General features: G+C 44.5%; 2 protein-coding genes across 5 annotated transcripts in view; one reads left to right on the top strand and one right to left on the bottom strand.

The window, feature by feature from the left end:
• The window catches only part of CYSTM1 (cysteine rich transmembrane module containing 1), a 44,437-nt gene extending 43,207 nt beyond the window's left edge, over positions 1 to 1,230 (top strand). The window contains exon 3 of the mRNA XM_053249876.1: positions 699 to 1,230. Within this exon, the coding sequence (XP_053105851.1) occupies positions 699 to 805 (107 nt within the window). The 3' untranslated portion in view covers positions 806 to 1,230. The remainder of the gene's footprint in view (positions 1 to 698) is intronic.
• Positions 1,231 to 6,690: 5,460 nt separating this feature from the next.
• Positions 6,691 to 24,137, bottom strand: part of PFDN1 (prefoldin subunit 1) — a 74,614-nt gene continuing 57,167 nt past the window's right edge. For all 4 annotated transcript variants that reach the window (XM_053251062.1, XM_053251061.1, XM_053251059.1 and 1 more), the window contains exon 4: positions 6,691 to 6,954. In XM_053251062.1, the coding sequence (XP_053107037.1) occupies positions 6,871 to 6,954 (84 nt within the window). In that variant the 3' untranslated portion in view covers positions 6,691 to 6,870. The remainder of the gene's footprint in view (positions 6,955 to 24,137) is intronic.

Raw genomic sequence — 24,137 nt, 5'->3', positions numbered from 1 at the left:
GGCAGCTTCATAAGCCAAGGTGTAGGGGGGTTATCAGGAAGCAGGAGCTGCTGTGGAGCCAGCTGATGCTGGAGTTCAGCAAAACAGTCTGTTCTCTGTGTGCAGACAAATACAAACGGCATTTGCCAGACTCTGATCACACAAAGGAAGGCTCAGATGGATTTTGAGGCGAACCTGCTTGGTTAGTTTCAGCTTTGGTCCTCCACATTGCTGAATTCAATAAGACCACATAGGCACATAGCCAGAAAAGTGATTGTGGGGAGGAATCCCAAGTGGTAAGCTGAGAAGAGCATCTGAAGTCAACACAGAACAGCAACACTCAAAACATAGGTAGCTCAGTGTATTAGTTAAAAGTATTTACATTTTTTATTCAGTTTAGTTTTAACGAGTTTAAAAAGGAAGCCCAAATGCTTACCTGTTGTCCCAGGCTCTTTTGCTTCCATTGGTCAAAACCCTGCAAGGCAGAATCAGGCTTGCTTCTTACTAAGCAACTAGGTAGAAAAACCTACCTGCATGATCTCCCTTCTCTTTATAAAGACGAGCGAGACTTCTCGAGGGTCCTTGGCTAGGGGGAAAGCATTGTGCCAGTCCAGCCAGTGCTGAGGACCATAGGCCTGGTTTTTGCTCTGCTGGAGTGAGCATCGCCAGCTGACTGCAGTCCCCTCCACTATCTCTGACCTGTACGTTTCTCTTTCCAGTGTACGTTGTGGAAGAGCAGCGGAGGGATAACTCAGGAGAAAGTGCCTGCCTGACGGCATGCTGGACTGCGCTGTGCTGCTGCTGCCTTTGGGACATGCTGACCTGAGTGTCCCAAGAAGCCAAGCCCCTCAGTACCTCTGCCGTGGAGTGCTATGCATTCTTTTTCTTCTCTTCCTCCGACAGCTTTTTAGTACTGTAACAAGTGATCTGCTTTGCACAGGCGACATGATGTCTGCCATAGAGGTAGCACCGTGGTGTTGGTTATGCACTTTTTAGTTCCAGTGGAGGAAAACTTCCCCCCACCTCTTTATAGCATATATTTCTAAGACTTGGTCGTCATCCTTTAAAGAAAGTGCTAAATGCTTTTTTTTCCTTTTGGCAAAAGGCTTTTACTACCAATTATGTATTTATAATTTTTACCATTCTTAATAATGGAATATGCAATAATTTTCAGCCAATTTTTTTTCTTACTAGCTTCCACTTCTGTTGTAATAAACTTAGTCTAATAAAGTCATGGGACAAGTAATGTGACTATGGGTCAGTTTCTGTTCTTCTTTGTGCTTAGAGGGTAACCAAAGGCAGCAAACTCAAATGCTTGCTTAACTGGCCCTTAAAGATAGTTATCAAAAGTGGATCTCTCTTTGTCCAGCAACAAACTAAAGGGGTCAGTCTGCATTATATACCCCTTTTTCCCCCTGAAGTTTGCGGGGGGCGGGTGTTAGAAAACTTAGTGCTGTGTCTACCAGAGGATTAGGAAAGACGCCTTTCTTTCCCTGGCCCTAATCTTTACTCTCTTACCAAATGTATTCTGAGCCTCAAATTTCGCAGTTGGCAAATGCCAGGGCTCAGACACAGACACACAGCAGCCTGGATGGTGCTGAAAACACCCACCTTTTGCTGTGCTATATGTGAGCCAGTGATGTGGTATGGCTGCTGCGTTTCAGATCTCGAAATTGAAGTGACTTGCTCCAGGAATGTCTTGCCTCCTTCAACTGTCCTATTTGGAAAAAACTGGTCCGGAGCAGCTTGTTCTCTGCATGTCCATTTCATAAAAGCCACTCTTGACAACACGGAGAGCCTGCCACATGCACCCACTTTACCAGAAACCTCACTGCTGGTGAGGTGAGAAGTGCATAAAAAGACTAAGCAGGATTTGGGGCAACATGTGGTGAGGGCAGCCTGGAGGGAGAAGGGATGTGTGCTCCCTCCAGGATCCCCTTTTGACGAGGAAGCAACATGCCACTTGTAACGAGAGGCGAAAAGGCGGGGGGGGGGGCTTTCTAATCAGCCAATTAGAAAGGCACCACAGGAAGTGTCCAGTTTCCCGTCCTAAAATGAAAGTGAACTTATACAATGTTGGAGTCTTGCATAGCTCAGCAAACAGTCATAAAACATTCTAAATTGATGAGAACATGTGCAGTACACAGATCACTGGCACCAACATGCAGCTCTGTTTATGTTCCAGATCTGTTCCACCTGTTTTTATACAGCTCAGTTTTTAATACAATAGATCTGAACATAGATAATCTGCTTTTTAGAAGCATGAAGTATTTTTGTTTCCTCCAAGGAGGCAGACTGGCAACATGGGAGAGATTTTTAAAAACTGTCGATTTTCTAATTTTGAAAAGGTACAATAGTTTTAGCTGTCCTGTTTTCCCACTCCTGTTAACTTCCTACTCGTAAAGATCAGGATATAGAGACTGCAAAGTGGTACGGGGATGCAGAAGACAGCAAAATGTTTGAGCACAGTTTCAGGCCAGGTCACACTTGACAGAACTGTGGCACCTGAGTGGGGGCAGGGGCAAGAAGCTGAAATGTCCATTGAGAAGACTTTATTCCTCTGAATGGATTGTGAGCACAGCTGTGGGAGCCTTTGCAGACAGAAGTCAAAATATGAAGATTAAAAAGTACCTTGTAGTCTGCTTCTGAAGAAATCCTGGGGAGTGTGATTCCTACCAATGATAGATAGATAAACTTTATTATGATCGTAGATCAGACTACAACAAAAACATTACCTAAGACTAGAGCGTACAATGTAGCAAAACCTAGCCACATTGAAAGTGATCTCTTTACAAAAGTTAGATAACACAAACTCTAAATAAAATTCATCGGAGTGACCTGGAAACTTCCCCAAAAGAGGAGTAATTAGTTTTAAATGACCATCGCTATTATTTATTATTTATTTATTAGTTCAATTTCTATACTGCCCTTCCAAAAATGGCTCAGGGCAGTTTACACAGAGTAATAATAAATAAGATGGACCCCTGTCCAGAAAGAGCACACCATCTAAAAAGAAACATAAGATAGACACCAGCAACAGTCACTGGGGGTACTGTACTGGGGGTGGCTAGGGCCAGTTTGAAATTTACTATATCGAATAACATGAGGGGTAGTTTCTACAGCACCCATTCCACAGGGGCTCCTACCAATGAATTCTCACCTCTGAATGGGCCATCTCTGCCACCACCCCTCCCCAGTTCTCACCTTGTGTTCAGTGGGAGAGCAAGGAGATGTGTGTTTTTGTGGTGGTGGGTGGCCTGTGACCTCTGCACAGCCCTCAGCCTTGTCTGTCTTCTTCTTCATCTCGCCTTCTGCCTGCCTGCTGCTAGATCAGCTAGTTTCTGGGGCGTGGCAAACAAAACTTGCATGTCTAGCATCAACAAGAAAGAGCAGGAGACGCTCACATGGCCAGGCCTACATCAGTGTGCCCGGAGGGCAGCGTGCTTTGGTGCCAAGGAGGCTACAATGTGATCCTGCAGCTCTCCCCCAGGGAGCTTCTGCCCTTCTTCCCCAAGACCAAAGTGGCAGTGTCCTCCCTCTTCCCCTAGAACCAGAGAATGCAGTTGACCCAAGTCCCAGACAGGGAGAGCAGGCCAGCACCGACGAGGCACGGAGGCTAAGGAGAATTCTGGCACAACTCAAGGCTGATGAGACAGAAACCCCATAACACAACCTCCCTCAGAGGGAGTCAGCAGTACTTCAGTTTGCAGTTCAGTACACAGGCCTCAGCTGGCCTCTCCCCCTAGCCTGGGCACCTCCTTTCATGCTTTCCTCTCAGGGCACACTGGCCTTTCAAATACCTGATAGTCCCCCACAAATCAGTAATGGAAGAGGAAGATGGTTGTGTCATTTCTCCCTTGGTCTGGGAAGAGACCCGAGTTCAAATCCCCATTCAGCCATGATACGTGCTGGGTGACTCTGGGTCAGTCACTTCTCTCTCAGCCTATCCAACTTCACAGGATTGTTGTGAGGAGAAACTCAAGTATGTAGTACACCACTCTGGGCTCCTTGGAGGAAGAGCGGGATATAAATGTAAAAAATAATAATAATAATACCTGTTGAGGGACGCGACTGGCCAGGAGAGGTGGTCCTGAAGGTAAACAGGTGCTAAGTCCTGAAGGGTTTTAAAGGTGAGAACCAGCACTTTGAATTGGACCTGGAAGCAAATAGGTCACCAGTGCAGAGTCTGCAAGAGAGGTATCACACTATCATATCCCCCAGCGCTCATAAGCAGGCAGGCTGCCACATTCTAGATCAACTGAAGCTTCCAGGTCATCTTCAAAGGCAACCCCAGGTAGAGCACATTATAGTAAACCGGACGAGAGGTGACGAGGGCGTGAGTTACCATTGCCAGGGCCTGCTGGTCGAGATGGGGCTGCAACTGGTGAGCCAGCCAAAGCTGGGCAAAGGCACCTCTGTTCATGGCATCCACATGCTGCTCGAGCAGGAGCCAGGAGTCCAAGAGGACACCCAAGTCACAGACCACCTCCTTCAGAGGCAGTGCAACCACATCCAGAGAAAGGCTCAAGTTCAGAAATTGGCCAGGTCGAGAAGTAAGCAAAAGCAACTCAGTCTTGGTGGGATTAAGTCTGTGCTTATTTTGGCCCATCCAGACCCTTCAATTCAATGAAGAGAAATGAAAACGCTCCTGCAAGTCATGGTAGGCAACTAAGGAGCTGTTGCTATAAGCACATCCAGAAGCATATTCAACAGCCTCATCCTATGAACTGAGTTCTTCAGGTGTAGTGCAGGAAATAACTTTTTGTCACCTACTGAAGATAAAGACTGATGCGATTCTTGAAGGAGGTCTCTCTTTCTGACCCCTCCCTTGAATTTTCAGCTTTAATTTCCAGTCCTGTAGCTTAGAGATTTAAGAATTTGGAGGCAGTATTCTACCTCATTGCTTAGTAAAAAGTAAATCTGTTTTCATGTTTGAGTCAATGAGCAGGATTGACGAGTAAAGAGAACAATAATATCCTGCATAATTTCTCTCTGCTATATGCACTGACCAATGAAGGAAAGTGAAGTAAACCAGGGCTTGACAAATCTAGGGCACCAAGGAGCCATGGCCCCTAGAAATTTAACAATCTAGATGGCAAGCAGTCATCTGTGTAGTCAAGATCCTGTGGCTTCAGCCATGGCCAGTGTATCATGCCCTGAACAGAGCTGGAAAGAACAGCCAGAATCATTTTGCAATTGATTTAAAGTACCAGCTTTCCACCAGCAGATGGCAGCATTGGATATCTATGCTGCCCATATTTCTGTTTGGGGTTCTGTTACACCAGCCCTTCACTGCAGAGATTCTAGTTCCTGCAGAGAAATAAACAAAAAGGCAGTCTAAGGAACCCAAATCCTGGCAGAAAGACTGAAAGGGGTATAGGTGTCACTAACACTCTGCAGCACAGGACCGTCCACCCACAGATGGCTTCACTTGTTCTCACACTTCTATCTTGTTTGGAATTTTGTTTGCTCACGCCTACAGGGCTTGTGCTGCTATTTACTCCTTTGAGGAGCTGCAGTGAAGCATTATGTGAAGGGCAATTCTGGGTCTGCCTTTAGTTGAAAGTTGGGAGCACTTTCTAGTTCTGACTGCAAATATGTTGCTTCCCCGAACAGGCTAGATTGAGAATATTCTAATTCTGGGCACAGACCAACAAGCGATAAGGGTGTGTAATCAATGACTGTACAAGATATAAAAGTAAATTTCTTTTGTCAATCCCAGATAAGCCGCCCACCCCCACATTATATGATAGGACTGCTGAGTGGCAACAAAAACAGCTTGTCAAATATAATCCTTAAATTGCTCCAAGACATGATCTCAATGCCCATGCCATTTAAAGGAGGCAAAATACTACTCTCAATCTGCTGTTTCTTGATTCTGACTACAAACATTTAGGTTAGGGTCCAATGCATTCCCTAGTGGGACAATAACAAATACTGATTACAAATATTACCCACCAGGTGGCAGTAACCTAACAGACTCCTGTTACCCTTTAATGGTATGAATGTAATAGAGTTCTGTTATATTTTGGGCAGCGATTTATGGGTTGGCTTTCACAGCTCCAACAGGCAGTTTGAAAAGAATATTTGTCCATCAAAAGGGCACTCCGCCTAAGCCAAATCATCTGCGAACCACTCCCACCATCCAAAACTGCCTGCCTCCAACGTAGAAGCCAACCTCTTAACATTAAAGCCCAGTTTTCTTAAAAAGCAAAATCCCTCCATGCACATTCCTTTATGTTAACTCTACTTTGGCCACTGCTTTTTATAACGTCTCCAATCCTTAACAAACAACCACCCTGCCCACTCCGTCTAGAGGACAAAGCAAGTTGGAAGCAACAATTCTAGCACTCCAATTCTGCTTGCATGTCTCCTGAGTCGATCCATGCTGAAGGCCCACAACCTTTTTCTAGTGTAACTGACCTTGTACAAGGTCAGCCTCTGCCAGAACCACCTGCATATCCACAGCGTTTTGAAGCATATAGGAACAGCAATGCAAGACTCCTTTGTACAAAGCTCCTATGCTAATTGCTAACACTGCAGAGTACCCAAAGATTTTTTCCCAATTCCCAAACTACAGCTAGGTTTTCAACAAAAACATCGGTGAAATGGAAGAGCTTCTTATAAGAACTGCCTTGCTGCAGAAAATGGGAAGCACATCTGAGGAGCCAAATACTGATGATGATACAGAACTCAGGCCAGGTTCAGCAGTCACAGTAAGTGATGGAAGTATAATTTATTGGTATATCAAAATACAGAATGGGTTAGACATGACTCAGCTACATAACACAAGCACATTGTATCTTCGTGACCAAGCACAGCCATCTAGTGCATTCTCCTTTCAGCCACTCAGTCCAAATGCAAGGAGCAGTCACTGGTAGGGCTGAAGCCCTATTGTGCTCTTCTAGCCATCAGCATCTCCCGGATATTATCTTCGGCCTCCTTTACACTCCGTTCTAGGTATGACTTTCTTTGCTGAAAGGTACAAAAGAAAAAAGAAAGAATCAGAACCAACCACTATGAAGTGGCTGGAAGAAAACATTGTTTTTACAACTTGAGGCCCAAAGGTCAAGTCATGCTCAAGATAAAATCAAGTGCTAAGACAGACATGTGAGTAGCCCTTGGAGTGCTTCAGAAGTCTGCCTAAACAAGGCCGGTAAAAGATGATACAGAAGGCAGGACCAGAAGCATAGAACACCTCCACTCTCTTCCACCTTTTTCTGTGGGAAGGATAAAAGGTAATGGATGTTTAGGTCCCACCTTGCTTGAGCGAGAAGGGAAGGAGTTCAGACACTCCTTTCTTCACCCTCCTCATTGTGAAAAAGGAAGCTTCACACACCCAGCTTGCGCTAGACAGCAGGATGCAAGCGGAACTCCCAACTCTCTCTTATTTCCATTATTTATTTCCATTGCGAAATAAATATTCCATTATTTCATTGCAGGTATCCACTTGCACCACTCGTCTTAGCCACTCACACATGAATCACCACTGCCATCATCATCTTTGCTTGATGAGCACTGACAGAAGAGGAATAGTCATGTGCACGGACCGGTTCGGAGGCCATTCTAAAGGCCTCCAGACCGGTCCGGGCACGGGGTGGTTTTGGTTCGGGTGGGGGGTTCCACACAAAACAGGGGGGGCTTTACTCACCCCTTCCATTAAACTGCCGTATTTTTTCTAGTAATCCGGCGGCAGGGTGCCGCCCGCTTCAATCTCCTCTCGGTGGTCATCTTATCCATAATCGGGGTGGCAGGATCGCTCCCAGTCCCTGCCGCCCCTTCAAGCTGTCCCCCTCGGCTGGCGGCCGCCCCCTGAAGCTTCCCAGAGGTCCCCCGCCGCCCCCTTCTTTCGAAATCTGCCCCCATTATAAAGAGGACGGCAGGAGAACTCCCTGCCGTCCCCTTCCCCCTTGCCGGCTAGGCTGCAAATGGCTTCTAGGAAGCCTTTCGCGCACCTGCGCGAAAGGCTTCCTAGAAGCCATTTGCAGCCTAGCCGGCAAGGCAAGCAGACGGCAGGGAGTTCTCCCGCCGCCCGCTCGCTAAAGTAAAGTAAGCGCGGGCGGCAGGCGCGCGAAAGGCTTCCTAGAAGCCATTTGCAGCCTAGCCGGCAAGGGGGAAAGGGACGGCAGGGAGTTCTCCTGCCGCCCTCTTTATAATGGGGGCAGATTTCGAAAGAAGGGGGCGGCGGGGGACCTCTGGGAAGCTTCAGGGGGCGGCCGCCAGCCGAGGGGGACAGCTTGAAGGGGCGGCAGGGACTGGGAGCGATCCTGCCGCCCCGATTATGGATAAGAGGACCACCGAGAGGAGATTGAAGCGGGCGGCACCCTGCCGCCGGATTACTAGAAAAAATACGGCAGAAGGGGTGAGTAAAGCCCCCCCTGTTTTGTGTGGAACCCCCCCACCCCAGTGCCGGACCGCAGCTCCACGGTTCCGTGCACACCCCTAAAGAGGAACTATGACCTTTTCAGACATCTCCATGCTTAGCAGGGTACAAGCAGAAGTCAACACACCCCAAAATACAGAAATGTGTGTGTTGCAAAACACGCATCTTTCTTTCTCTAAATGCCTGGATGGAGGATGAGAGTGTTTGGGGGGATGAGCAGGCCGGGTTTAGAACTGGACAATCTACCACTGATCAGGTCTTTATCCTCCGTCATCTGATCGGAAAATACGGAGATAAGCCGGGGTCGGATTGTATGTGGCTTTCATTGATTTTAAATCGACGTTCCACTCTATCTCTAGAGGACTGCTCTGGGAGAAGCTAGCTCAAACGAACATCCACAAGCGGCTTCTTTTTTTAATGCAACAGCTTCATGCAGGCTCGAACATCAGGGTTAGATGTCATCCTAAAGGGGAGCTTTCACAACCTATACCTACCTATAAAGGAGTGAGGCAGGGATGTATCCTTGCCCCCTCACTTTTTAATTTATATCTCAATGACTTGGCCCCTTGTTTAACTGATTCCAGCCTACGTTTGCCATCTGCAGCAGGTGTATGTATTCCTCTTCTTCTTTATGCTGACGATGCTGCTATTTTAGCTAGGACTCCAGTGGGCCTGAGGCGAGCATTGAAAAGATTGGCCCTCTACTGTAGAGCCAATAATCTTTTGATCAATTACTCGAAATCCAAAGTAATGATTTTTGCAAGGAGACCTAGGCAGTTAAGTTGGTCAATTGAGGATCAACAGTTAGAACAGGTCTATACATATAGATATTTAGGTGTGACCCTGCAAGCAAGGGGTTCATGGAAGGCGCATATAGATGAAATTATTCTTACGGCATGGAGAAGTTCTCTGACTATCCGGAGATTTTTCTATTCTAAAGGAGATGAGATCATTTCGGCCGCCTTGAAATTATCTGCAGCCAAAGTTAGGAGCCAGCTATTACAGTATATGGAGCGCAACTTGGTCCTTTTCCTTCATACAAGTCTATGGATGTGGTTCAAAATGACTTCCTTAGGGCTCCACTTAGAGTACCTAGATGTGTCCCCAATGTATTATTAAGGTTTGAGTTGGGTGTTCTGAAGATCAAGGTCTGGGCCTAGTTGTCTATTTTGACCTATTGGCTTAAAGTCAGATCCCCCTGCCCCCCGAGGATGAATTTCTTTTATCTTGGCTGATGTATTCCAGCCCACTTGGGCCCAGGCTATTCGGGACAAAATTGTGTCCTTGGGTCTGTCTATGGACTACCTGGTCCTATTAAGTCACAACTAGGCTAGGCAGATCCTAAAACAAAGACTCTTGGACTTTGAAATTCAACAAGAACTCTCCCGAATCCCTGACTGTACTAAAAGGAGGCTGGGTTTGAGCAGTTCTAGTTGGGGCCCTGCTGCTTATTTGAATGCCTTGAGCATGACGTGCTACTAGAGGGCCTTTTTCAGAGCAAGACATGATAAGTTACCTTCAGCTGTGCTCTCGGGGAGGTTTCTGGGGATTCCTAGGGAGGATAGGAACATGTTTTGTTGCGCTGTCCATTATATAGAGATTTATGATGTTCCTTATTAACTCCTCTTCTGACACCCTTCCCAGGTTGCTCAGGAGATTTTTATGTTTCCTATCTTCTTGCAGATACAACTTTAGATGTCACCTTTAAGGTGCCCAAATTCTGTACTATTGCAGTACTGTTATGGCAGCGAGCTTTTCTTTGATTAATTTTACTGATTATTTGTTCGTGGATATTTATCTATATATTTACATATTTCCTTTTTCCAATTGTATCTTTCTAAGTTATGAGATGTTTTGTTTATGTTATGTTATGCTGACCTTGGGTCGCAAATAAGGAACTTTGAATTTTCTCTAAATGGGCAAATTGGAGGCATGGGGGTGGCAGAATTAGTGTCAGTTTCTATGCAACATGATATTTTTTTCTGTTTCTAAGCCTCGTGTTAGGCAACTCAACTCAACCTTAACTTGCTTGTGCAGGCAGCCAGCATTTTCCCTGCAAGGAGCAGACAGCAACCAGGTGCCAAGGGAAAGATTCAGCACTCCCTCCCCCAGCACTGCTGCTCTGATGTCACTGGTAGTCCTCTGGAGCAAAGATCCAATCACAAGTCTCCTGGGGAATCTGCAGTTTCTCCTGCACAAGTCTCCTGCAGAAACTCCAAAGCAGTCCGGCACAATGTGTATTTCACTAAACCAAATGCAGTTTCACCACAAGCCACGTCTCTGCAGCCTGTCAGCTGCTTGATATTCTTGCTTTTGCAATCCCAGGCAGGCAGCAAAAGCAAAAATGTTTAACAACTCGCTAAGGGGATGCCAGCCACAGTTGGTGTCCTATGTTTGGCTTGGCAGGCCACAAGTTAAACAAGGCACATTCTCAGCATGCTACAGCACAAACATTAAATTATCTTTGTTTAAACTGGATTTTTAAAATGGTTGTATCAAATATTTCCTTACTTTAAAATGAAATATGAATTTAATAAAATTAATGTAATACAAACATATTAAAATTTACACTTATAATCTCTTAAAACTGAATCCATGGCCCTCTACCAAACACAACGAGTAAAAGCCAGTTTGGTCTGTGTCATCTAAAACTATAGTCTGAGTTTTATACACTAATTTGCACATCTACTTGCACAGCAGTCTGATCACTGTTCCAGCCCTTGCAAAATCCCTAGCACTTCCCATGATTGGTCTCCTTCTCCACCATCTGTCTGCCTCTGCACTCTGCAACTGGTTGACAAGAGCCATAGGGGTCACCCACTCCTTCTAAAGAAGAGCCTTCAAGAAGTCTCCACCGCTCTTCCTAGAGTGGTCAGTTCCTCTTGGAGGCTCCCTGGCCACTAGAGAAGGAAGAGAAGCAAGGAGACGACAATAAGAAATGCACTGTGTGTGCTCAGTAAAACATAGTAGAGGCTGGTGGGGTGGGCAGAATTTCAGACCTCATGATTCTGATTCTGACAACCCCAGCTGCTTCACCCCCTGCCAGTCTCCAGTGCCCACACAGCCTAGTAGAGTATACAGGGTTATTGGGAGGGGACAGACTAAAAGAGCAGCCCTCTGTACTGAAATGTGCATACCTATAAACAAAATCCACATGAAGATTATTTCTACAGAAAGGATGGGATAAAATTGATGGTCAACATCCAAACTAAGACGGGGCACACAGAAGAATGTTTCACATGAGTAAAGGTGAAGGGATGGTTTTTGCTGATCTACCCTTTTTTTCTTCAGGGTTGTGGGATCCTCAGGGACCTATTTTGGGGAGGCTCAGATGGCTGCAAAGGGAAAATGGGGACTGGCAAAAATTGCCCACCACCACCACCACTGCACACACAAAACGTTCTTCCAGGCATGCAATGCTAGTCTGGATGTCAACCAGTAGGGATATGCACAATACTGACCTAGCAGGTTCTGACGCAAAATAAATATTATTTAAAGAAACATCTTAAATAGCTGGGCAGCAGAAAAACTCTGAAGCTTTTTTTTAAAGGCATCAATGAAAAAAACAGTACTGTTGCCAAAATTACACACTTTATTCCAATTTTTGCCAAGATTACATGACGATTAGGTTAGAAAGTGGCAGCAGCTACTGAAAAAGTTGTGGGGGGGTTTTGGGGGTGGGGGAGAATCTCAAATAAAATTCTCCTTTGTAGACCTTTTTATTGTACATAAAAACAAATCCAACAAAATACCATTGCTTCTGACAGTATTTTGTTGGATTTGTTTTTCTTTTATGCGCAATATAAAGAAGTTCTACAAAGGAGATTTACTTTACGTGTCATCATGCATATCTCATCACCACTATACCAGCTAATTCAAATAAAATTATTAATCATTCCGAATGATAAAAGGAGAGGAAGTCTCTCTTTCCTAACAATATGAGGAATAATACATTCTTACTCAAGCTGTAGTAGTTGAACTGTTGAATTGATTAGATTACTGACCCTGATTCACCTATATGTATAACAGAGTACCTACCCTAGCCAAATTACATGCTTTACACAAGGTAAAAAACTGGGGTTTTTAAAATGTTCTAATTTGCTAAGAATATAAGTATGAAATGTGACTGATTCCACCAAAACCACTAATGGCAGTTGTATCTGACTTTAATAATGACCCCAAAGAAGTAAAATTGGGTTGGCGGGGGGAATTTGACAATTGAATATTTTTGTATAGCAAAATTAAGAACAAACTGAATAAAAACCACCTTGGTTTGAGTATTTCCAAACAGAACAGATCTGTATTCTGTTTAAAGAGTAAATTCACCTCTAACAACTTTTGAGAAAATGACTGTTGATAATAAGAAAAACATTGATTAAGATCTCTTAGAATATGAATAGAAACTACAGACCAAACTGTCAAAAATCAGAAAGACTGAAAGACAAATTTCATAATCTATGGCAGATCTAAAACCAAAGAGTTGGAGTCCTAGAGCCAACCCCTTGTAGTCCAACTCCCTACTCAGTGCAGGGAATCCAGAGTGACAGCCTCCCCAACAGATGATTGTCCAGCCTCTACTTGAAAACCTTCCAGAGCAAAACAGTCGCCCCAACATACAACATAATTTGTGCAGTGGTTTTCAAACATACTTTCTCGCAACCCAGCTGAAGGTAATAATTTATCCCTGTGACACCAAAGAATTCATTCTCATAAAAATGGTAATACTTTTTTTCATGAAGTCTTAGTAAGGCAATGCATGCTAGGGCTTACCAACTGAGTTCACAGCTCATGTCTCCACAGCAGTGAGCAGGAAAACAGCCGCATGAGGAAATACATACTCAAAATCTCTCTATATATAATTCTCCTGGGTGTGCCTTGGAATGTGCATCCCAGCGCCCAGCTGATTGGCTGGGCGGTGGACGTGCCTGACTGGCCGAGGCGCACCCAGGAGGGCTGGTCGTGGAGGCCAAAGGCGGCAGCGGACCTGGCCCGGCCATGGAGGCAAGGCCTAGGAGGGGGGAAAGAAAGTGTGGGGGCAGAAGTGGCGGTGGGGAGGAAAGGCGGCTGGGCCCAGAAGCAGAGACTGGGGCAGAAGGTGGGGGGGGGATAACCGCCAGCCCCAAAGAGCGCACAGATGTTCTCTGCGGGGTCAGCTAGTTACTACATAGTGCACATAGTATGTACACTCAGATTTAGAAATCTTACTGGAAGCAAGCTATTAGTCCTATATCCTATATTTTAAGATATTAAAAAAATTAATAAGCAAGGGAACCAGGGCCCCTATGCCTAATATCTCGTGACCCAATACTGGGTCACAACCATACTCTGAAAACTACTGCTCTAAGCGTGTTTCTTCACTCATACTAAAGATCAAGTGTATCCAAGGGATTAAACAGTAATATGCTCAGGTGGCCGAGCATCTGCTTTGCATGCAAAAGGTCCCAGGTTCAATCCCTGGCATCTCCAGGTAGGGCTGGGAAAGACTCCTGACTGAAGCCTTGGAGAACCACTGCTAGTCAGTGCAGTCACTACTGGTTAGATGGACCAATGCTCTGACTTGGTATAAGGCCGCTTCCTATGTATGCAAAGTAATGAACAGCAGATGAATAGTTTGACAAAATATGGGACTGTGCCGCCATGGCAGAGCTAACCAACTTTATACAAGTGGAAGAAAGAAGTCATACTTTTGATAAGAATTGGGTGCCCTTCATTTTTTGTAATGACAATCATTTGTATTTCAATGTGAAATACTGTTTCAACAGATTTTGCAATTAATACATTTATATAACATACAGAATATGCACAAAGAGTACTACAAGGCCACTGAAGAACAAAAACACTACCAGCTGCTGTGAGAAGCAGGAAATATAAATAGAAAGAAAGGAAGGAAGGAAGGAAGGAAGGAAGGAAACCCCAACAGAGTTTATTTGCTCATCAAATCAAATTATTTAGAATTCACTTGCTCAAATTTCTTAAACACATGTACTCCTGAAATAAAGTAATTTTGAATATACAACTTTTAATATAAACTTTTTTCAAGAGACTAGCAATATTTTAAATCCACCTTTTTAAGGAACTGAACACAAAACTGGACATAATGACTGTGCTTCTTAAAGGAATGGCATTCAACTTCCATTCTCAGGCAAGTTTGACTAAACATTACAATGAGTAAAAAAGAAGCTGGCTGACACATAAGCAAAACATTTCTGCTCTGGGAACAGAGGATTCTGTTCTGCTGCAGACTTCTCCTGTGCAAGTACTTACTCACAGTTGTGTATAGCCTGATTCTGACTATGACAAATGGCATGAGAGTGGGGAGAGGGTGAAGAATGGGATATCAAGCATGGGGAACTTTTGTTACAGACACGCCGCAGTTGAGGGTGTGCTAATGGCGTGCATTTCCCCTTCATTTACCCCTTCAAAGTCTTTTGCCAGCTTTACACTCTGCTCTGCATATTTCTCCTATCAGAAAGCAGAGAAGGCAAGAAAGGTACAAGGTAGGCAAGAGCATGACTCCCAGTAGGACATAAGGCCTAGATATTATATTTGGGGCAAGCAGGTAAGGGACACAGAGCGATGAGGGACACGTGAAGTATATACAAAAATATTCCCCTTTCCCTGGTAAGGCAAAATGTGGAATGAGCACACAGATCCCAGGCGGTGTTAGTAACGACCCAACAACTTTCCCAGCATCTCTTTTTCCAGCCCTCTCCAAATGCTAGAAGATCCACCAGGTTCAGAAGAGGGCTCACACCTTGAGTCAAGACTGTATGGCCAGATCCCAATGCCCACCTTACCAAGGTGGGATCCTCCAACCCAAACAACATCCCAGCCGTGTCTGAAGTAGTTCTCAGAGCTGCCCCTGAGCATGAGCTGGTCATGGGCTCCAGCTGCCAGCTCCATACAGTCTTCCACTGCGAATCTGCTGTGGCCAGGCCCCTCTGCCTATCAACTGCAATCTCCAACTCTGAAATAGGTTCTATCATCATGGAGCAGGAAATCATTCCTGTTTCCATCTGAGTATTTGGCAGCAAGAACGACAGTGTTGCCACACAGAAGGCACAGAAATGGTGTTTAACAGAGTAGGAAACCAAATCCTCACAACATGTGCTCCATTTTCCAATATGACAATCATAATTCAAGAGTTCAGAGAAACACATTTTATTCTTGAGAGATAATGTACAATACCATGACTCCTAATTTCATGCATATGCTTACCAGAGATCACTAAAGGCTCACAGACTAGGCCCACTCAGAGAAAGCAAGCTCATCTAGCAGCTGTGCCATGAATGGCCAATGGCTTAGGCTAGCTTTATACATGGCTAACAAGCCTAACGTTTAGGACCACCTTAACAGTACCTCACAGTCATGAATCCAGACACCGGGAATGCCTAGCTGCTTTTTCCTCTTTGAGACTGGCTGGTTTCTGTTTAGGCAATCACCAAAAAGCAGTGACAACATCTCCAGTATAAGCACTACCTCATCCCCCAGACAGGAATTCTCAACTTCTAGCTACAGAGCAGACATGCTGGCAAAAATGCAGCTTGCCTAGTTAGACCACTTGCCGATGCTCTGACCAGCCCTTCCTAGCCTATTGCTGAGCCAGCCCAGCACAACTTGTGACCCACTAAGCTGAAAATGTGCCAGGCAAAAATGGGCTGCATTCAGCTTGATGGCTCACAACTAATGCAGGCTCTTAGTCACATGCTGCTGCCACCACCTTCTTTCTGGGCTTCCATCAGCACTCACATCATTCCTTTTTGCCAAAGCAATCCTCCAAGTGAAATCGGTAACCAGCTGCCATTCAGAGAGAAATACAGTAGATCAAAGCAACAGTCACCTTACAGGAATTCCCCACCCACAGGCAACACCCGCGAGTCAGACCCCACAATGACGGACTTCTGAACACTAAATACACAATTTCCTTACAGGAGTCTGTCTTGCGCATAGCATATGGACATAGTGACACTCTGTCAGACTGGGCAGGAGGGTGGCTAGCTGACTTCCTACAGGCATACACCTAATCCATGTGAATGGGGCTTCAGCCAGCATCTCCCTTTCAGAACTAGGACGGAACAGGGTCCTTTCTTCCCTAAACTTTCTTTACAGCTCATGTGGTTTGCTAACAAGCTCAGCCAGCTTCAGTCACTGGGTCTGAAGTACGAGCGGAATGCTGCTATGTCTGTACCAAAGAAGGCAGGTCAGCATCCCTGCAGCTCGAGAAATGAATGGCAAAGTCAGCTTCCCTTTCAGAGGATGCTCTCCCCAAAGCATCGGCATCACATTTTGAAGCGTCAGCCTGTTGGGTCCTGGCATCTCATTCTCATAATCAGATGCCTTCATCCACGAAGTCTGGAAAGCTTTAAGCATGATACAATTGCCTTGAATAAAAACCCCTGATGTCAAGTGTCTTGTGACATCGTCTCAAAAAAAAATGTCTGGCCTGGAGTTTCTGAATCTCTAAAGTTAACACTTGTCATTTTTGGCATTCCTCTGACACTCTGTGTGAACACTCTTCGGGAAAACGATCATCATATCCCAAGAAATAACTGGGCATGCACATTTATCTAGAGAGAACTCCTTTCTCTGGTCCTAAGAAGGAAAAGGACACTCCTGTCCCCCCAGTGAGGAGTCAGACAGGAGTAGTGTGAGGTTACCGAGGCTCTACTGGGTTGCTTGGGCTGCCGCCACCATCAGAATACTTAAAATTGCTGCCATAGTCCCAGCTCAACTTTGATACAATCTTTTGAGGGGTAACAAAGTCAAATATTTTGATCTCTCCCATGACCTGTGAAGTGTTTACATTTTATGATGAAATAAAACAACCTGCCTCTCAATCAAAAGATGTTCCACGCAAACAACAATAACACTAATAAAACAATGACAATCATAGCGAGAGAGAAGTCTGAAAGGCTCTGTCACTTAAGCTAATTTTACTTAACTCAAAGGAAATAAGTGGCCCTGTAAACTCATCGAATGGCAAATGGAATATGCTGATGCACATCCAAATTTAAAACATACCATTGACAGATCTCTTCCTAGAAGGCTAAATAAGCATATATTGCCCCAACAGCAGCCATCATGCTAAATCCCCACCTTACAAAGCGGCTGATACTAGTATGTTCCAGTTGTTTCCTATGCCTTTTCAAAGAGAGCAGACTCTAGGACAGGCCAAGGTCTGAACATTTTACCAGCATCAGATCAAAATAAATCAGGGAGGAATCCAACTACATTTCTTCATATTCTAGACTCTGGCCAAGATGTCTGTGTTGCAAGGCATATAAATAAGAAACTTAAGATAGACAGATATTATATCAAGTTACTCATTTGTTTAGTGCTTTCACTGAAGCACCTCAAAATGATATCTGCAGGCTGCAGCAGACAACTCTCAATTATGCCAGCATGCAGGTCTTTCTTGTTGAACTGTCTTTAGTTGATGAAACCAAACTGAGGACTTTCAAGTAGGGGTGTGGATGAACTGGTCCAACAGGAACTGAGCCGTTTAAGTGGTCCAATCGCAAACCAGGCCAGCCTTCAAGAAGGCAGCCGGTTTGCAATCAGACTGGACCAAGCCCAGTTCGTGGTGGATTGGTTCAGCAGTTTGAGGGGCAATGCTTGTAAAGGGGAATCCGGTGAGGATGCCCCTTTACAAGAAAAGGAAAAGACTTCAGAAAAGGCTTCTAAAGGGGTGGGCAGAGAGAGGCAAACTTCATCAGTAGATGTAGATGAGAAGGTCCTTACCAGCGTGGCAGCAGACGCTGCAGAATCGATCCTTGCTGGCCAGCCACCCCTCTCACTCTCTTGCAGAAGAGCACCATTCTGGCAAGGCTAGAATGGTGCTCTTGTGCATTCTGGTTTTGTCAGTATGGTGCTCTTTGTGCAAGAGCACCTCATGATCAAACAAAACAAAGCAAAACAAAAGGCGGGATCACGCTGCCATGCACGCTGCTGGCTACTGGAGGGAGGCTGCACATTGCTGCTCGGCAGTGGCAGTGGGTCTGTGGGGCAGGCGGCCAATGAGGAGTGGGTGCTGGCCACCACAGCACCAGTAAGGACCTTCTCATCTACATCTACGGTTATTAGTTGCCTCTCACCACCCGCCACCTTTTAGAAGACTCTTCTGAAGGCTTCCCCTCTGCTTGTAAAGGGGAATCTGCACCAGATTCCCCTTTACAGGCATTGCCCCTCGAACCGCTGAACCAGTTCAGCTGAATGGACTGGACCACCCAATCAGTTCGACCAAACTGGTTTGCGGACTGCGGTCCGAATTTGGTCTGAATGTGGACCGAACCACGGAAACCGGTTCCGTGCACACCCCTACTTTCAAGATGCCTGGTCTTTGGGCAAAAATTAAAACAGTCAAAACCAAGGCAGAAACAGGGCAAATCCCTGTGAAATTCCTCATCTTAGGGCTCACATCTTTTCTTTGATCACAAATACCTTTAGCACTGCACATAATACAGAGCTCTGAAGCATGTCAGTCCCACCCCACATGATTAAGTCTCTTAGAAGACACGTTTTCGATGCCATGCCAGCAAAAATGCTCCAAATCAATATGCTAGAGTATTAAAGAAAACAAGACCAGATCAAACACTTTGAAATGGTAGTTTTTAATCTGCTCTAATAGATCACTTTTCTATATAATCCACGTATTGTGCAATAAAGTACAAAAAAAAGTACAAAGCCTGGTGTAGTGGTAAGAGTGTTAGACTAGGACTGGGGAGACTCAAGTTCAAATCCCCGTTCCTTCACGAAACTCACTGAGTGACTCTGGGCCAGTCCCTTCTCTCTCACCTTAACCTACCTCACAGGGTTGTTTTGAGAATACACATAACCTTGTGTACCACACGGGACTCCCTGGAGGAAGAGCAGGATATAAATGCTAAAATAAAATAAAATAAAGTCCCCAAGTGAGTCTCTTACTTTTTTGAATACGAGTTCATGGACATCATTCTCTTCTATGGAAGAAATCAATACCTGGCCCTGCTTCTAATGATTCGGCTACTGAGAATGGGAGTCACTGTGAATGTTCTTTTTCTTCACAGGTTAGGAGGAGACCATCCTGACTAGAGTAACTCTTCCCATCAGACTCTAGAGGCAGGGCAGATCAAACAGACTTCCTGTTTCTTCTGGTAGGGAAGATCCCCTCCCAGTTAAAGATATGCTGTAGCTGGAAAAATCAAATTGAATAAAATGCAATATGCAACAGGGAGCTTACCAGATAAAAACAGAAAATGAATTGCATCCCACAGTGGCAACATTGAAAGCAGGAACAAAGAAAACACCACAGAAAAACGATGAAGAGAGGACTCTCCTCGACGAAGTATACCAAACTGGAGGTTTAAAAGGAGTCCAGTCCATCTCCCCCCCCCCCCTGCAGAAATCAGCAAATTCAGGCAAGATGGGTGAGGCAAGGTACCCTCCTGACCTCCAAAGAGAAGGACTCACAGTAAGCCCAATGATCCATTCTCCTTCAGGAGAAGAGTATGTCCTGATACAGGATATAAGGACACAGTGCTTTCCATTCCAGGCAGGCAACTCTGCTGTTGAACTGGATCACAAAGTCTGCAGGAGGACCCACATTCAAAGCCTACAATTATAGAGGCATGGGAGAAGGAGGAAAGATTTTCATCTAACACCACATAAAGTTCAACATAGTAAAGTCATACACACGACCATGAGAGGGGCAAGGAGGGCGGGTGGGGGAAAGGCAGGGATGAATCTGCCTTCCCCCCCAGATGATAAACAATCTCCTCTTGGGCACCAATGTTCCCTCTAGTTTTTCTCATCTGTGTGTGGAAAGAGTTTTGTTCTGGGTGGCAGTATCAAGGCAGTGCGTGTGCACATGCAGTCAGAATAGGGTCTTCCTAATTCAACCTGAGCAGGATCTAAAATTAACTGAGTAGACATCAAAAAACTTGTGTGCACATGCGCACGCCTTAGAGGGAACACTGTTTGGCATGCCATTATGCACGCACATGATCTGTGCTGATCCAAATCATGCAAATCACTGGAGGATGGGGAAATGAGTCCCAGCCTTCTGGAATCCCAAAATGTACTACACAAGCAGCACAGTGCATTGGGGGATTCCCCTGTGAGCTCAAGACACCCAAGCATACACACAACCCCCTACCTGGGGTAAAAAGTGCACTTGCAGCCTTTAACCCTGGTTAAAGCTCAGGTTAAAAACTTGGGTTTGCAGGGCAGGCAGCACTGGGATCAGTCTCAATCCCAGTGCTTTACACGGGCAGACAAACCCAGGCAGGATTGCCCCAGCCTGGGCTTGGTTGCTCATGTGAACAGCCATATATACTCACATATCATATTTACATCTCTCCTCCAATGAAGTTAAGTGCCAGTGAATGATGTGAGAGGGTAGCACCCATTAGAGTGGGTAGCAATTTCCCCTGGAATTAGCTGTTGTCAGTGCAATGTTACATAAAACACCTTCTCCAGACAGATCTTCTCAGGAAAAAGGGGGTGGGTGGAAATATGGCAAACAGAAATTCTGGAGCCCAGTATTGTCAGACTAGGACTTCCTCCATCCCTGTGCAAGGAAGCTGAAGGAGACCTCTGGGCTTTGCAGTTGACAGGGAGGAGTGAACAAGTTCACTAGAGAAGTTCCAAACACCCTTCTGATCCTTAGGAGAGCTAACCTTTGGGGCACTAGTCTCCTTGGACTAGTCTCTGAATGGTGATCCAAATGACCTTAATGCCTAGACTTCCTTGGGAGTCTCTGCAGATAGTGAAAAGACGTGGACTTCAGACCATTCTACAAGGAGTGTCACCTCTTTACACATAGTGCTCCCAAACATGTGAACACTTGCCTTCGGACACAGGTCTTGGCTATGAGATCATCAGTCCTCATCAAATGCAAGATCCCTTGAATCTATCTTTTGTGCATTGGTCTGGGAGTTTCATGTCAGTGTGTGAAGGAGAAATGGGGGGGGGGAGTGACTGAAGAGGCTGTAAGTGGGGCTGTGGAAGGTGGGCAAGTGAAGACAAGGGACGGGGTGACCCTTAAGATCTTGTCTTGGTGGGTAATAAAAAAAATCAAATTTTCCCTGTCACAGCAAATAAATAAATATTCATGTTTGAAATTCAAACACAGGTGCACACACACAGTTTTTCACATGTATTTTATACAAGAAAGTGGGTGAAACTTGTAAACAGCACGCTCATCTTGTAAGCAGCAAGTTTCCCACCTGGGTCAGTTAGTTTGGCAGAGATTAAATGAACTCACTCACAACTATCCACCAAAAGCAGGAAGGAAAAAATGTGCCAAAAGTAATTCCTGCCTACATAACTGGATGGTCCAATTCTGGGCTTTGTTGTGTTTACAATTAGAACTCTAAGGTTATAGGGCTGTAAATGGGACAGTTACACCACATTGCACTCCCACCACATTGCAATATGGGCAGTTCTCTAATCACATAATAGTGATTACCCCACATTCTAAATCCTCCATTACATCTAGTATTTAAATCCAGGGTAGGGAATGTATGGTTTTCCATCCGGATGATCATTCGTACACAGGTAGAGATCTCTAATCTCATGTTGAAAGTAGCATATGAACTGGCCTTTGGTCATGCTAGCATGTTATCAAACCTTAGAAATTGTTTTAGATAGTCAGAGATGGGACAGACATATGGTAAACATTTAATTGTGCTATTAACTTTTGGTTCAATGATTGATTGATTAACACTAGCTGCTTAATTTAATTTAATTTAATTTAATTTAATTTAATTTAATTGTTTAATTTTGAATTAGAAAAGCAGAGTATAAATATTCTAAACGAATACATACAGCCCCAGCGGAGTATCCTTGAAAATCATTTCTAACCGTAAATTCTTTCTCCTACAATATATTTTGTATGTATGTATGTATTTGTTTATTTCGGCCCAAGGCCAGCATATATATTCTGTAAAGAACTTCTACATTGTACAAAATATTGTACAGAATATTTTGCTCTTTATTCCTAAAGCAAAATCAATCACACTTTGAAAGTCAACATGCTTTTTAAGAGGTATTAATTTTTGCACAGCGTGTCTTACATGCTTCTGAAATTTGTCATCTATTTGAAAGTCAAGAGATCAAAGCCAAATGAGAGTCAATAAAAAGCCAAGCCTTACAGGCACCCTTGTTTGAACTTTTGTGTGCCCTGCAGTTATGTACAGAAGAGAGGAAGTGACCTGCCTTGTTCATTAACATATAGCTGCAAGAAAGCAAAAGGTGTGTGGGAAGAGGGGTGTGGACCAAGCAGGAAGTTGTATGTGCCACATCCACATACCTAAAAGTTAAGGTGTGCTCAGCAATGATGATTCAATGCTTTGTCAGCTCTGTTCCAAGGCAGTGCCATGAGGCTCTACTCAAGCTGTTCAAACATGTCCAAGCTCAGCTTGTAAAGAGAGAGAAATCTACAAGAATATTCTGGTTCTGTGCAATAAACCAACCAAAGTAGATGAGGAAAAGTGAGTGGGATAGATATGGAGTAAATATTGAGAATACTGATTCTATGAGTAGTGATTACTCATGTGATGGTAGACAAGGTAAGGTCCAGAATCAGGGTCCCTCCCTTTTGATGCTGCATTAGTTTGTTTCTATATTTCCTTAAATATCTTCTGTCTTATCTACTATTTCATATGAAAACATCGGTCCAACTATAATTATTGAGGGAGGAAATTTGTTCTTTTAGGCCTTCACTATACAACCACTGTTGCAGAGACCCATGGCACCTTAAAGGCTACATTTATAGTTGATTTTAAAGCCAAGAACCAGCTTTGTTCGACATTTGAATGTGACACCTTGGCATCACCGTGCCCGTTTTTATAAGCTACTGCATTAATCAATATCGTAGCTTTATATGAAAGCATCTGTTTTTGTATTGATATATTTTCCCCAAGGCATCACTCTAATGGGCAGTAACAGGAGAGTAAATCTTATATAGATGAACAGTATGGCCATAGCAAATGAGAATGCATAGAACTGTCACAGCTGCAGCAGTCCTAAATAAGGTTATCAGGTGAGTTCGCATCTCATTGCTATGGTGCCATTTAGAGATATGAAGGCCCGGGGTGGGGGCTGAAAAACCTGGTGTGTGTGTGTGTTCCCCTGTTTTTCTTTTGGAAGAACTCTTTGGTTTTCCCCCAAAAAACTGGATCATGAAATATTTTCTTTTGAAATGCTAAATAAAATGTATAGGAAACGGTGTTCAGATACATTCATATAAGAAAAAGTGTCCTAGCCTTTACGTGCATGGGCAGTTGGGAGACTCCACTGGCACGCGAAGATATCCAGGAAGAGCACCAGGATTACAGAAGTGGTGGCAAGCGGGGGGAACATCAGGTATGGACCTGCTCTCCTCCTTGTGAAAGGGGCTGTGGAAGCCCTCGTTTTAAAGGGATTGTGCTGGTGAGTCAGATGCTGAATCACATTTCAGCACATCCCTATACAGTAATGATGCAATCATTTGCCGCAGTGGAACCTCCACAAGCTTGGTAGAAGTGAGGCTGTGGTTTGGGGATGTACGAACAAACACACACACCCCACTTCTGGACTGGTGGGGTGCTGCACTATATGAAGCCAGTTTCTTCGGTTTTCAAAATTAACTTTTTAACTGCTTCTCATAAACAGTCAAATACTAAGAGATGCTGGATTCCTTGGAATTCAGCAGACTGTAGCCCAAGTATAACAAAAACTAAATAATGTTTAAAAGTAAATTAAATGACTACATTTGTATATACTGTCTGAATAAGCTATACTTCTAAATGTAATA

Source organism: Hemicordylus capensis, chromosome 4 (assembly GCF_027244095.1).
Source record: "Hemicordylus capensis ecotype Gifberg chromosome 4, rHemCap1.1.pri, whole genome shotgun sequence".
Taxonomy (NCBI): domain Eukaryota; kingdom Metazoa; phylum Chordata; class Lepidosauria; order Squamata; family Cordylidae; genus Hemicordylus; species Hemicordylus capensis.
This window is presented reverse-complemented; position numbering and strand designations above follow the sequence as displayed.